The sequence below is a fragment of the Leptonychotes weddellii genome, chromosome 11 (genome assembly GCF_054177405.1).
Source record: "Leptonychotes weddellii isolate Sample4059 chromosome 11, ASM5417740v2, whole genome shotgun sequence".
Taxonomy (NCBI): Eukaryota; Metazoa; Chordata; class Mammalia; order Carnivora; family Phocidae; genus Leptonychotes; species Leptonychotes weddellii.
Genome location: NC_138379.1, coordinates 45,029,698 through 45,045,423, shown reverse-complemented (window position 1 = coordinate 45,045,423; position 15,726 = coordinate 45,029,698). Strand labels below are relative to the sequence as shown.

The window sequence follows — 15,726 nt, the reverse complement described above, 5'->3', positions numbered from 1 at the left end:
TATTATATTTATTATAAGGAATTGGCTCTCACAATTATAGAGACCCAGAAGTCCAGACCCAGGAGAACTGATGGTACAGTTCCAGCCCAGATTTAAAGACCTGAGAACCAGGAAAACCAATGATTTCAGTTTCAGGCCAAGCCTAAGACCAAAGGCAAGAGAAGACTAATGCCCACACTTAGAAACCATCAGACAGAGATTTCTTTCTTTCATACTTGGACTTTTACTTTATTCAGGCATTCAATGGATTGGATGAGGCCACCTATACTGGGTAAGGCAATATGCTTTACTCAGTTTACCTATTCAGATGCTAATCTCATCCAGAAACACCCTCACAGATACTGACAGAAATAATGTTGAATCAAATATCTAGAAACCCTGTGGCCCAGTCAAGTTCATATGTAATATTAACTATCACAGCTGTCAAACTCTAAAACTTGATTTTTCAAACAGCATTATGGGAAGACCTCTGGCTCCTGGCAACATCAGAAACCAATCACCTGAGCTAAACTTGCATACTGTTAAAGATGTGATATCTAGGCCATAATCAACCCCTCTTTGCTCTTAGCTTTTTCAGAATTGTGCAGGCCCATAACCAGAAGTCCACATATCACATCACCAAATATCGTGAAGATAGTTCCCTGCTCCTCCTGAAAATAATCTCACTCTGTAGTGATGTTTGACATTATTTGGGTTATTCTTTTATTTTTTTTTTAAGATTTTATTTATTTATTTGACAGAGAGAGAGACAGAGAGAGAGATCACAAGTAGGCAGACAGGCAGGCAGAGGGGGAGGGAGAAGCAGGCTCCCCGCTGAGCATGGAGCTCAATGCGGGACTCAATCCTAGGACGCAGGGATCATGACCTGAGCTGAAGGCAGATGCCCAACCGACTGAGCCACCCAGGTGCCCCTCTTTGGGTTATTCTTGAAAAGAGACCATTTTTCTCTTTCTAAAGGGCATTAAAATAGTTGATTTATGGATAAGACCCAAGATGGTCCTGATAGGTGTTGGCCCAATATACCAGACTAAATGTTTGATCGCTGATCCTATAACTTAAAGTGTAGTGCTAACATTCTCTGGATTGATCCTCTCCTCCTTTGGTGTCTGAATGGATATAACTCTTACACCAAATTTTCTAGGGTTTCTAGCTCTACCAGAGACTAAGGACTTAATCCTAAAGAGCATCTTGAGGAGCCTGTGACGTATCTTTTTTGTCTTAATGGGGTAAATGATAGGATTGAGCATGGGAGGCACAAAGAGGTAGAGAGTAGACATGAGGATATGGACAGCATGGAGCAGGCCAGCACCAAAGCGATGCACAATGGACACGCTCACCATTGGCACATAGAAGATGAGCAAGCAAAAAAAAAAAGAAGATGAGCAAGCTAGGGTGTGGGATATGCACATGTTCAGTCTTGGGCACTCCTCTTGGGAGGCAATGGCGAGCACTGATTACAAGATTAGTACATAGGAGATGAGTATGAGTGCAGAGTCCAGGCCAAAGGTGAATAGCACATTGGACAGCCCATAGTGGCTATCGAAGGAGACATCAGTACACACCAGCTTAATCATATCCACGTGAAGACGGTAGGCATGGGAGAGGACGTTCTGGGGGTGGCAGAAGGGCAGTCTGTGCAGCAGCAACAGAAAGACTAGGATGAGGGCAGAGCTTTGGAGGACAGTACACGAGCCCATTGCCACAATATGGGCATTAGTGAGCACTGTAGCATAGCGCAGGGGGTTTCAGATGGCCACATAGTGATCAAACTCATAGCCAGAAGGATGCCAGGCTCTGTCCAAGAGAAGAGGTGGATGAAAAACATCTGGGCCAAGCTAGGCATTAAAGGAAATCACCTGTGTGCCAAAGCAGAGGGCAGCCAGCACAGTCGGCAGTGTGGAAAAGGATACTCCCAAATTATTGACTGAAAGGAGATACAAGAAGTAGTACATGGGCTGGTGCAAGCTCTGTTCCTCCTTAACAATGAGGAGGATCAGCGTGTTTCCCACAACAGAGACAGCGTAGAGCAGAAGGAGAGGGAAGGATAGCCAAGACTCCATGGCCTCCATTCCTGGGAAGCCCGTCAGGATAAAGGTGGGAGCATCAGAGGCATTGATTCTGAAGTTACGCATGAGAAGCTGGGGACATTTTTTATAAGCCAATCCAACTTTCTGGAGAAATTATAACTTGTGTCTAAGACTACCATTGTTCCTAGGAAGGAAAAGCAACATAAAGATTTATAAATTGTGATTACACATAGATTTTATTCCTAAAGTACACTGGGAGGATGAAGAGGAAGTCATGAAATGCTAGCCATTGAAAGAAAAACTTCTTTCTTAGACATCTTTCAGAAAAAAGAGTAGATTAACTGTTCTTCAGGGTAGTTGACTAGCTCATTAAGTCTCATGAGTAGCCCTCTGGTTGCCTTCCATGTAATCATTATCACAGCTCTCCTCCAAATGCCTAAACTTACATAGCTATGATCTTAGCTACTCCCCAAGAGATGTTCACACTTACATCCAGTCTGACATATGAGGAACCAAGTATCCAAGAAAGGGAAGAGAATTAGTCCAGGATTTCTTGGAAGGCAGTTACATGGCTTGAACTAGATTTCACTAATCCAATTTCCACCCTGAGGTGCTTACATGATCCACAGCCTACATTTCACACTGGAAGAGTCCATGCAGGACCCCTGGAAATCAAAATATCTCAAGAGGCATCAGAGAATACTAATTAAGAGTATGGCACCAGAACATCCTGGGCTTGAGTTCCAGTGACATTAGGTAAATTTCTTAAACTCTCTTCCCTTGTTTCTTTACTTTTAAGATAGGGATAAAAGAGAGTTGCCCTATGGATAAGGATACAGGCATATGTAAGATAGAAAGAGAGAAACAGAGAGAGGGGGAGAGAGAGAACTTGGACTTGAAACAGGTCCTGCCCACAGTAAGCATTATAGAAGTGCTGCTATTGTTATTCTTTAAAAGTTATTATTTTAAAAAGCATTTTAGATAGAAAATAAATAGTACATTGTGCTTTCCAAAAGCACAAAAGTCATTGAATGTATTTATATTAAACTTAAATATTTATTTTTAAAACACTTGTTGTCACATAATAGCTTATGGTACAGATAAGAAGAAATCAATTGCAAAAGCTTGAGAATTATTAAGAGAGAAAAACTATGATGCTAAAAACATTCTTTCCATTACCTTATTTTTTCCTGAGTTGTTAAAGAATAGCATTCTTTCATTTCCGTAACAGACCACTGTTTTTCATCTCAGAGTCTGTCAAAGTTCAATAGGAGTAGAAAATGAGAAACACTTCCTTACACCAGCCCAAACAAGGCTGTGAAGAGGGGTGACAAAGGAGTAATCTATGCATTTGCCATCTTCCTTATACTGTAGAATTTCAGAAACAACCATTTGGGGAGGGAGCTACATTTAGGAATATTTCATAATGTCCAAAACTCCTTGCATACCCTGTGATAAGTGGCTTCACCTGCTAGTTTTGGAATTCAGGTGTTAGAGGTCCTCTACCTCTCATGGCTAGTTCCTAACACTTGAATGAAATTACTCACCACTGAGTAATTTATTATTTTATGTATCTTTAGGAGGAAACTTGCTTTCTCTCTGCCATAAAGCTGGAATTACATAAATGAACAATCAGATTAGAAATCAGAGAGAAATTCCCTGCTAGAGGGATAAGGGTCTGGGACAAAGTTTCAGAGAACTACTGCCGAAGGATGGGGATGCTGAGCCGAAGGATGGGGATGCTGAGCCGCAGCCCTGGACTGGAAGAGGTAGGAGGATGAACCAGATAAGCCCCGGGAACCGTGCACAGTGTAATGAGCTCTCATTAGGACACACAAAGAAACTGAGGAATTTAGAGGAGATGGTCTTAAGGAGATACCATGGGTCACTCCCTTCTTGAGTACCCACTCCTTGATTTCATTTCATCCCATCACATATTCCACTCTAAGGAAGTCAAATTATCTTAAGTAAAACCCTGCTGCTGCAGAAGGTCAGCTTCAGTAACTCCTTTCTGTCCTGATTAGAGATGTTAGAGTTCAGCTGAGTCTTCAACTCTGTTCCTTGTTTTCTCAGTGTTCATGCAAAGCAGAAAGTGGGCCAGAAGATGAAGAGAGACATGATAAAGAGAAAGAGAAGAACCGAAGGGCAGGGAAGAGACAGAGAGAAGTGGATAAAGAATAGAGAGGAAATACTATGGAAATGGGAGAGTCAAGTGAGGGAAGGGGAATGCCAGACCAGAGAAGGAATTTTGGGAAGACAGTAACTAGAATATTAAACATGGAGATGAAGAAAGAAGAGAAATAAGACCAAGAACACCTCTTGAGAATACTAAGAACATCATAGGACGATGCCCCAAGTGTTCCACGAGGATGGGCTGTGTTTTCCCCAACCTAGGCCAAGGCTGTTGAAGACCCTACACACACCACATTTCACAGGAGCTGCCTGTCAGGCTCTGAGCAATGGAGGGCCTCACTATGGTAAGCCCTTAATATCCCCCAGTCAAACCCTGCTGGGATTAGAGTCCTCACAGCGGAATCCCAGTGGACTCTGCTTGCTGTCTATTCCCATGGGTGATTCAGATCTGTTTACCAAGGACAAGACAACGCCTCCTCTCCTCTCAGCTCAGCAGGGCTTACCTGTCCCCACACCATGTCTTCATGGCTTCTGAGATCCTCTTAAGGATGCGTTTTAAGGCAACTCTATCAGATGATGAGTGTGAACACTAGGGGGTCAGTAAATGGGAAGCTAAGAATATAACTCATGCTTCCTGATCCTCAGCTCCAAGGTTTCCTTTCCCCAAACCAAGTCCCCACTCCAGGATCCTCTTCTTAGGGGACTTTCAGAAGCCAGAATGTAAGGCTGACTTGGGTCATAGGTGATAGAAATGCAATAATCACCAATGATACTGAGTGTTGACAATGTTCCCTAAACTCCATCAAGAGCTTTATGAGCCTTATCTCTTTCTACTCTAACAATCACACTTAGAAAGAAATACACACTTCTTTTTTTTTTTAAGATTTTATTTATTTATTTTTGACAGAGAGAGAAAGAGAGAGCACAAACAGGGGGAGCGGCGGGCAGAGCGCTGAGCAGGGAGCCCGACACAGGATTCTATCCCAGGATGCTGGGATCATGACCCGAGCCGAAGGTAGACACTTAACCAGCTGAGCCACCCAGGAGCCGGAAATATTTACTTCCCATTTTACAGATGAGAAAAATGAGTGCACGAGGGGTTAAATTAGGTGCAAAGTTATAATACCACTGAGTGGCAGGGCTGCATCCAAACATAGACTGTCCATTTATTCACTTAACATTTTCAGAAAACCTAATAAAGATTTTTATCCAGCAGTGACCCTGGAACATGCATCATATACCTGTTAATCACTTTCATCTTTATCTTTTTCCCCGTTTAGCCTTTCTTTCATATTTGATTATCTTTCTTATCTTTGCCTTTCTCTGTCCAACCTCCCTCAAAAACAACCAGAGAACACAGAAGGAAAAAAAAGAAAAAGGATAAAATAAATGAAAACTGTTCTCTCTCATCCTATGGCTGTAAACATTTGACTTTCCCATAAGGGCACTAGCAACTATCTGGGAAACCTGAACCCTTCCTCAGTACCCCTAACCAAAGGGCTTGCATCTGCTTTAGGTATGGTGTCACATAAACAGCTGGGTCCCAGGCAGTTGAACTTTCTTTTATTAAGTTGCAAAGATTACATGGTTTTATGATTTCCTTTTTAAAAGTTTGCTATTACCATATAACCCACACCCTGTAAAATTCAGTTTTTAAGTGTACAAGTCAGTGATCTTTAGTGTATTTACAAAGTTGTGCAGTCATTACCAATATCTAAGTGCAGAATGTTTTCATCATTCCAAGAAGCTTCATCACCACTGAAAGTCACTGCCCCTTCTCATTTACCCTAGACCCCTGTGACAACTCATCCACTTTCTGTTGCTTTGGACTTGACTATTTCTGACCATTTCATCTAAATGTAATAAAGTGTGCTGCTGATTGTGTCTGGCTTCTTTCACTTAGCATGTTTTCAAGGTTCATTATGTATCAATGCTTCATTTCTGATATAATTTCCCATTGTATACATAGACCACATTTTGTCTCTTGGTCACTTGATGGGTATTTGAATTGTTCTAATATTGGGGCTACAAATAATGCTTCTTTGAATATTAATGTATAAGCTTCTGTGTGGAAAAATGTCCTCAGTTCTTTAGAGTATATAGCCAGGAGTAAAATTACTGAGTCATTCGGTAACTCTATGTTCAACTGTTTGAAGAAAACCCAAATGGTTTTCCAAAGTGGCTTCATCAATTTACATTTCACCAGCAATGTTTGAGGATTCTGATCACTCCACATCTTTGCTAGTATCTCTTATTTTCTGTTTTGTTTTCCTAATATGTGTGCAATGGTATTGCATAGTGATCTTGATTTGCATTTGACAAATGACTGATGAAACTGAATATCTTTTCATGTGCTTATTGGCTCTTTGTATGTCTGTTTTTTGCAGAAATATCTATTCAAATCATTTGCCCATTTTTAAATTGGTTCGTTTGACTTTTTGTTGTTGAGTTGTAAGAGATTTTTATATATTTTGCACATGAAACTATTGTCAGATATATGATTTGCAAATATTTTCTCCCATTTTGTGGGTTGTCTTTCCACTTTCATGACACTGTCCTTAGAAGCACAAAAGATTTGTTTTTTATTAAGTCCAATTAATCTATATTTTTCTTTGGTTGCTTGTGCTTTTGGTGTTATACCAAAACAACCATTGTCTAATACACCTACGTTTTCTTCTCAAGGTGTTATAGTTTTACACCTTACATTTAGATTTTTTATCTGAGTTAATTTTTTTAATTTTCTTTTTTTTAAGATTTTTTTATTTATTTGAGAGAGAGAGAGATAGTGAGAAAGAGAGCACGAGCAGGGGGGAGAGGGAGAAGCAGGCTCCCCGCTGAGAGGGAGCCTGACATGGGGCTCGATCCCAGGACCCTGGGACCATGACCTGAGCCAAAGGCAGATGCTTAACCAACTGAGCCACCCAGGAGCCCCAGTTTTTTTTTTAATTTTGAGTCAATTTTTGTATATAAGTTGAGAGACGGGTCCCATTTCAGTCTTTTTCATGTGGATATCCAATTATCCCATCAACATTTGTTGAAAAGATTATATTTACCCATTAAACAGTCTTAATGACCATAGATGTATGGGTTTACTTGTAAACTGTTCATTCTTTTTAATTAGCCTACATGTTTACCCCTTACATTAGTACCGTACTTTCTTGATTAACCTAGATTTGTAATAGAGAGAGCAGACAGCATGGGAATCTGAGACACTGTTTCCAGTCAGTAACAGGACTTTGGAGAGTGCTCAGGCATGGACGATAAGAACCGAAAGGGGTCTTCTGATTTCAGAAGGACAGGCAAAGGCCCACTATTTTCTTCCCCCTGCTTTGTTATTAAGGGCACTGACATTATTAGCCATGGCCTGAACATTTCTGTACATCGTTAACTATTTTGTCTCAACTGTGTTGTCTGATTAGTTGTCACATCTTGTAACATTTCTTCAAATTGTTTTGCCATTTCATTGATATCATATCTGCCCAAGAGTAGACCTTCAACATCTGAATTCCCAAAACAGACTTCTGTTGGTCCCTGGACCAAATCTGCCAGCTCTCAGCCATTCCTTCCCTCCATTGGCAGAGTGATAGCCCGGTGAAGTGTATTAAGGAGGGCACGTATTGCCTGGAGCACTGGGTGTTGTACGGAAACAATAGATCGTAGAACACCACATCAAAAACTAATGATGTAGTGTATGGTGATTAACATAACATAATAAAAAAATTAAAATTAAAAAAAAAACAAATCTTCCTGCTTTAGTGCTTCAAAACAGATCTCCCTTGGTTTAAAAGCTAAGCAATGACGGAGGCATGTATAATTCTTTAGGTATTGGTCTTAACTCATCTCTCTACTTCTTCCGACCTATTATCTTTTTAGCTGGAACATCCAATGCCTTCTATTCCTCAAGTCTTATAAGGAGAAGTGCACTTTCTACAGCTTGGGGAAAGTGGATACACGGTGACCTACTAATGGACATGCTCATGGGCCACCCCCTCTTCTCACTGTCTCTTCTTTCCTGTTCCTCGTTAACTCCATAATGGACTATATTTTAGTAATGTCACACCACAAAACTATGCTTCCAAGGTCACCGCTGACCTCAACATTACTGAATACAATGGACTCTCAGTCCAGAGACTGATACAGTTGACTTCACTTCTTTCTTGATTTTTTTCTCCTTTCTTGGACCAGTAATGTCACTCTTTCAGGTCCTCCACCTATCACGGTGCCTCTCTTCAGTTTCCTTTACAAATGGCTCTCCCTCCATTCTCTCCTAAATATTAACATTATCCATGGTTCTTTGCTAAGCTAGCTTCAGTTTTGACTCTATGTACTCTCTCTGAATGACCTCGGAAGAAAAATTAGATTTTCACTATCTTTGAAACACACTAATCAACTCATCTGTATATTCTGCTCTAATTTATTTCTTATTTTCCAACTGACTACTTGGCACTTTTAATCGGCTGTTTCTTAGGAACTTTAAAATCAAATGTCCAAAATATGAATATAAACTTTATTTCTTCTTAGATTCCTCTTCTCAGTGAGTGGCATGACTTTGGTAGCTAAGGCTGAAATCTAACTATCATTCCACTCATCTTTTCTCTCATGCATTCTTCATATCTATTTAACTAGTCACCAAATTCTAAATATTCTACCTGTTTAGTATAAGTGGTGCAGCAAGTTCTAAGAGAGCAGTGGGTGTTTGAGATGGCAGTTAAGGGGAATGATAGAGAAAATTAACTGTATCAAATAGAATAATTGCTTGGTAAAGCTGAAGTATGAGGCTGCAAATTTACATTGTGTTAATTCGTGAATATTTGTGATTTTTTCCTAGAGTATTAAGCGGTCCTAGGGCTACCATCAGAAAGCTAGATGATAAGACTGGTCCAGGATAGATACCAAGGAACTAGTTTGATGAAAGAACAAAGCCTAAATCGCCAGAAAACCACCTCTGATAGAAAGAGATCAGTTTTTATGATACTGATTTTAGCTTTCTTTTTTTTTTTTTTAAGATTTTATTTATTTATTTGACAGAGAGAGACACAGCGAGAGAGGGAACACAAGCAGGGGGAGTGGGAGAGGGAGAAGCAGGCTTCCCGTGGAGCAGGGAGCCTGATGCGGGGCTCGATCCCAGGACCCTGGGATCATGACCTGAGCTGAAGGCAGACGCTTAACCGACTGAGCCACCCAGGTGCCCCGATTTTAGCTTTCTTAAGATTATGTTTATATACTTAGCTATAAAAATTCAGTCATCTGAAAAAAAACATTTAAAATTCAATTTCATGCTTTCTCATATTCTTCTCTGTTTCCTAAGTAACATGTAGAGGGATAATTTCAATAACTGACTCAGAACAAGCCACTTTATTAATTACATCACCACATATCAGCTAAGGTTTGCTTTCCCTGCCTGATACATACTTATTTTAAGACTAATAGGTGGTTTTAGATTATAGTATTTTGGCAGTATCTGAAAGTTCTAAAATCAAATATATTGTTAGGCTCTGCCAATAGGAGCCATTGGATACAGACTGGAAGCTAAAAGAAGGGATTTACTTTTCCTGTTAGCTTTCTGCTTCTGTCATTGTCACCCAAGCAACTATTTTATCCTTGGCAATAGCAGTTGATTCTTGTAAAAGCATCTGGTTCCAGTTTGTGGTGTTTATTCCACTCTTACCTCCATACAACTCACATATACAAGCGCCAGCTCCTGGTGGCCCATTCTTGAAGGTCTGGGCCCCAGCTCTGTGGGCACTCTCTTTTAAGCTTCTACAAGCAGAATCTCCTTTCTCACGGCAGAAATTGATTCCAGCTCTTACTGAATCTCTATTAAGTCAGTGTGCCAGGCAATTCAAACTCCTTCCACTCGTAGCAATTGATTTAAAAACAAGAGTTTCCAGAACTTAGTTTTATAAAAATTAAATGGAGATAACTAAGGATGAACCTTGTCTCATACCATCAATATTGATTTTTGGATATATAAATACATTGAAGGAATAATAAGAAAACCCCCATCTATCTTATTAAAAACTTTGTATTAAAATAGGTTTATGTGTAATAATTTATGAAATTAAAGCTTCTTTTTATTGCTTGTATAATGTGTACTTAAAATAATTTTAATTGTAGAACATTTTAACATGCAGAGCCTAATGATTGAAGAAAATAAAATAAATAATTCCAATTTGCATATAAATTTTTATTGCAAACAAGGAAGGAAGAGTGATCATCACAAGATTTTTAAGCACAATAATTAATATGTAGGAAAATGGACCAACTTCAAGGAGACAAACAATAATGTTAAATTTATGACAGTTACAGGGGAGCCTGGGTGGCTCAGTAGGTTAAGCATTCGATTCTTGATTTCAGCTCAGGTCATGATCTCAGGGTCATGAGGCTGAGCCCCACATTGGGCTCCATGCTTAGTGTGCAGTCTGCTTTGGATTCTCTCTCCCTCTCCCTCTGCCCCACCCCCCATCCCCACTCATGCTCTCTCTCTCTAAAAAAAGAAAAATATAACAGTTGTGGAAAGCTTGTTCATGTATTTTTAAATGGATAATAAATAAAGGGAAGAAAATTTCAAGGCTGTTTACATTCCATAGGATACTCTTAAAAGACTGATGTGGTATTTTTATCCTAAAAACATCAATATTCACACTATACTGTACATTTTATCTTTTTCTAATATTTAAATAGTAAATGACAATTTTTTGATGTCAACTTAACATTTTTGAGGGAGTATATACTATTGCAAAATTCTTTTGGAAAGTACCAAGGCAAAAGTTTTTGAAAACCAATGGTTTGTACTAACATGAGAGGAGGGGTGCCTGGGTGGCTCAGTAGGTTGAGTGACACTTGGTTTCAGCTCAGGATGTGATCTCAGAGTCATGAGATTGAGCCCTTCATCGGGCTCCTTGCTCAGCATGGAGTCTGCTTGAGATTCTCTCTCCCTCTCCCTCTGCCCTTCCCCCACTCTCTTGTGTATGCTCATTCTCTCTCTCAAATAAATAAATAAATCTTAAAAAAAGAAAAACATGAGAGAAGACAAGCATGAACAAGGGAAAAGGGTGTAGCACTCTGAAGGCTTTGATGGAAGGAACCCTTAGTGAGAAGGCTTGATAGATGGGTAATATCAAAGAATCTGAGTGCATCTGGCTAGAGAACTGATGGCTTCACTCCTAGGGCGAGCTCTGTGAGTGTGAAACCTGCACAGTGGCATAATGCTTATGCTCAGAAGGATCCTGTATTTGACTTAGTATTCTGCTGCCATGTTCTTAAAATTCTTCATAACTTATTTTTGAACTTATGAAGGCTAATGGGACAATGGAGCCTGGGCCTCTCCACCACCATTTCTTACCACCATATTTAAAAATAGCATTCATGATGCCATGTGTACACAGAATACCATGGGCCACTATACATGGAAATTCAGAGAGATACCACAATTAACAGGGAAAACAGAGAAAAAGAAGAAAAGGAAAGAAAGGGGAAGGTAAGAGAAGAGAAACATAAAACTTAATAGATTTTATTTCTACTTTCCTTGAAAATTCCCTATGGGAAATGTTCTTTCCTCATTTCTTTCTCTTTTTTCAACCCCTCCTTATTGTCTCCCTAAGAATGAGCACCATGGATCAAGTCTCTAGAGCCAACAGCCTTGGGTTTTCATAATTGAGCATCAGAGAGAGTCAATAAATAACCTCACTTATCAAATCCCTTGACCAGAGGAGGCTGGAACTCAGAACTAAGCTAAAGATACTCAATGAGCTCACAAAAGTGAGGACAGATCAGACTTTTGAACTCAGATTCCACACTCAGCCCCAATCATCCTCCAAATCACATCCACCCATCCTGCACAAGAACACAACTTTCACATCCCTGAAGAAACCACTGCATTCAGGCACATATCACTTGCACAAGCTGTTGTTTTACCACTTATTCTCCACACAGCCCCATGCTCACAGGTGACACCCATCACAGAGCTCCAGCCTCAACATGCTCAACTTGTGAACACATGTCACTTGACACAGGTATGTTTTTGAAATCAGATTACAGAAAAAAAAAATTATGTGCCAAGAAAGAACTCAGAGTTCAATTATTAAAGTCTAGGTCTCCAAGGCAACATAGTGACCCAGAGCCAAGGTCTAGTGGGATCAATTTAGAAGGATGCCCCCATTCCACCCAGAGTGTTGCTCCAGCTCAGTGTCTTTTTCACATTGCTCTCCTAGAAAACAACCTTGTTTGGCCCTAGGTTTTCTAGTACCCACATAGAGTGGCAGAGTAGCTCACAAAGTAGTAACTTCCTTAGAGTAATCTTTGGAAATCTTCCTTCGCCGGCAAGAATAGGCTGGGAAGGGAGAACAAAAGAAGGTGGTAGTGACTCCAGCTCTCCACTCCACCACCCATGCTTTTTTCCTCCAGTGGCCTGGGCCATCACTGGAAGTCCCCAGGCAAATAAAAAGGGCTTTCACTAGTATCTGTCTCTTTGAAGTCCAGATAACGAGTAAAGTGATTGCAGCATTAGATACTGATATTAGAGTATCTGGCAAGGAAAAAAATTCAAGTATTGGCTATATAAGTGAGGCTACATAAGGTGAAAACACCAAACTTTGAATCTGGAGACCTGAGAAGTAATTTCAGTCTGACAGTAACATGCTATGTGATCTGGATTGCATTAGTTTATTTTTCTGAACTTGGACCTCCCCTTGGTAAAACAGACATAGCATAATTATAATACTCTATATCACTCCAAAATGTGGCTACAGGAAAAAGAGCTTGCACAAATGGGAAAGACATTATTTTTGGTGTACAAACATATTAATCCCATATACTTAACTCTTTCTTACCCACAAAAAATCATGTGAGATAAAGAAGCTGGCTGCTGTCATTTCCAATTTATAAATGAGACAGTTGAGTCTCAAAAATATTTTGGAACTTGTCCAATGCTAAATAATGAATAGGTAGAAAAGCTGTGACTAGGATTCCAGACTCATTGTTCTTCATACTTGGAGACTGTCCAGAGAAGGGAATTTTCTCAAGGCTCTGCAAAATTTTTGTGACAGATTAGGACTAACGTTTAGGACTAACGTGTAGTTATCCTACAAAGGATTCTGTTCGGTAGAGCTGGCACTTGGAATGTGGAAATCAAAACATGAATTTTGACTATAGAAAATAGATGGAAAAAATGGATTATATGTGATAGAGTATTTTAAGATTTGGAACAAGTTAAAAACAATATGTGTTTTTCTCAGCGTAGACAAGATTGTTTCACAGAAGGGTCATCATTTTATGTGAACGAACTAAGGACCTGATGTGACAGGGCAGTCATACCATTACCCCTTGGGTAGAGCCCTTTATTTCCATGCAGAATGCCAGCTTCCAACCTCAGTGATGACAGTCTGCCAGCCACTCTGTTCCTGACAGGGATCCCGGGGCTGGAGTGGGCCCACATCTGGATTGCCATCCCCTTCTGTGCCATGTATCTGGTAGCTCTGGCTGGGAATGCTGCCCTCATCCTGGTCATTGTGACGGACGATGCCCTTCATGCACCCATGTTCCTCTTCCTGTGCCTTCTCTCACTCACTGACCTGGCTTTCAGCTCCACCACTGTGCCTAAAATGATGAGCATTTTGTGGCTCCATGCTGGTGAGATTTCCTTTGGTGGGTGCCTGGCACAGATGTTTTGTGTCCATTCTATCTATGCTCTGGAGTCCTTGGTTCTTCTTGCCATGGCCTTTGATCGTTATGTGGCTATCTGCAACCCACTGAGATACACAATCATCCTCAACCATAACATCATAGGAAGAATTGGCCTTACTGGCATACTCCAGAGTATAGCTGTTGTCTCTCCATTCATATTTTTGCTGAGGCGACTGCCTTACTGTGGTCACCATATCATGGCACACACATACTGTGAGCATAGGGGCATTGCTCGCCTGGCCTGTGCCAACATCACTGTCAATACTGTCTATGGGCTGACTGTGGCCCTGCTGGCCGTGGGTCTGGATTGCATCCTCATTGCCATTTCCTATGGCTTTATCCTCCATGCCGTCTTCTGCCTGCCATCTCAAGATGCCAGGCACAAGGCTCTGAGTACCTGTGGCTCCCACCTCGGAGTCATCCTGGTCTTCTACATTCTGCCTTCTTCTCCTTCCTCACCCACCGCTTTGGCCAGAACCGAGTCCCCAAGAGTGTGCACATCTTTCTGGAGAACTTCTATGTGCTGGTGCCTCCTGTGCTCAACCCAATCATCTATGGGGCTAGGACCAAGGAGATTCAGAGTCGACTTCTGAGACTGCTTCACTTGGGGAAAATTTTAACATGAAATTTGAGCACAGTTTGGAGATAAGGAAAATAAATGGGTATGGTAGCTGTCTAGATGCATTCACATGGATGGAGACCTCTGATATGACAGAAATGTGTTTACAGGAGAGGAAGCCCTGGAAGGAAAGAGAAGGTCAGATGAATTGGAGGTATCAAAAATCATATTGAACATACCATGTTCCTGAGGCTCCTGGAGTAACTCTGAAGAGCTCAGAAAGATGATAGTAGGGGCGCCTGGGTGGCTCAGTCATTAAGCGTCTGCCTTCGGCTCAGGTCATGATCCCAGGGTCCTGGGATCGAGCCTCGCATCGGGCTCCTTGCTCAGCGGGGAGCCTGCTTCTCTCTCTCCCACTCCCCCTGCTTGTGTTGCCTCTCTCGCTGTGTCTCTCTCTGTCAAATAAATAAATAAAATCTTTAAAAAAAAAAAAAAAGGAAAAAGAAAGATGATAGTATTTTTACTCTTAGGAATACTTCACAAATAGGAATAAGCATGCCTTGGAGAAATCTCAGTACCTATGATATGCCAGGTAGAATGCACCTAACATTTTTTTCTTTTGCTGCAGATGTTTCTGAGACTTACTAAAGATCAAGTCAATTCCTCTTCTTAAATGAGTCTGGGCTTCATAGTGGGAATATTCTTCTGCAAGTCAAAGTTAAAAAAAAAAGTGAACATTTGAGGTAAGTTTAATCTGTTTTCCAGTGCTTTGGGTAGTGTTGAAGAGCACAAAGTCTAAAGTTAGAGTACCTGGGTTTGAGTCCTGGTTCCTCTGCATACTAGTTTTGTAGCCTTGAGCACATTGCTTACTTAATCTTCCTATGTCTCAGTTTGGCAAACTGTCAAATGGATAAATGTTAATATCTGACTTTTTCAAAATATATAACTCTTAATGCTGTCTTTAGGAATAAGTAAGTTAATGAATGTAGAAAACTCAATATAGTGGCTAAAGTAAAACAATCAATCAATAAATCTGAGAATATTATGTAAAGTCTGAAAATTATTAGCCAACTCATAATTTATTTAGGACTGTTTTTTCATTATATTATTTCACAGGGTTATTATGATAACTATGTTATATAACATCTCTAAAATATTTAGATTATGCTTGGGATATGAATAGTGCTCATTAAAACTGTATTTTCTCCCATTCCTCCTCTGGTCTTCCATTTGGAAGTCCCTTTCCTTTTTAGCTAGAAAATTATCCCTGCTTTAGAATTCAGGGATTCCTGATCAAAATCCAAATTGTCTTTTAATAGCCCT

At 40.3% G+C, this 15,726-nt stretch overlaps 1 protein-coding gene and 1 pseudogene across 1 annotated transcript; one reads left to right on the top strand and one right to left on the bottom strand.

The window, feature by feature from the left end:
* Nucleotides 1–1,055: 1,055 nt before the first annotated feature.
* Nucleotides 1,056–2,132, bottom strand: LOC102747949 (olfactory receptor 51I2-like; annotated as a pseudogene).
* Nucleotides 2,133–12,882: 10,750 nt separating this feature from the next.
* OR52D1 (olfactory receptor family 52 subfamily D member 1) lies at nucleotides 12,883–15,324 on the top strand. Its single transcript, XM_031027481.2, is given in 3 exon segments — nucleotides 12,883–14,276; nucleotides 14,279–14,429; nucleotides 15,273–15,324. Coding segments are annotated over 3 exon segments (966 nt in total). The 5' UTR covers nucleotides 12,883–13,513.
* The last annotated feature ends 402 nt before the right edge of the window (nucleotides 15,325–15,726 follow it).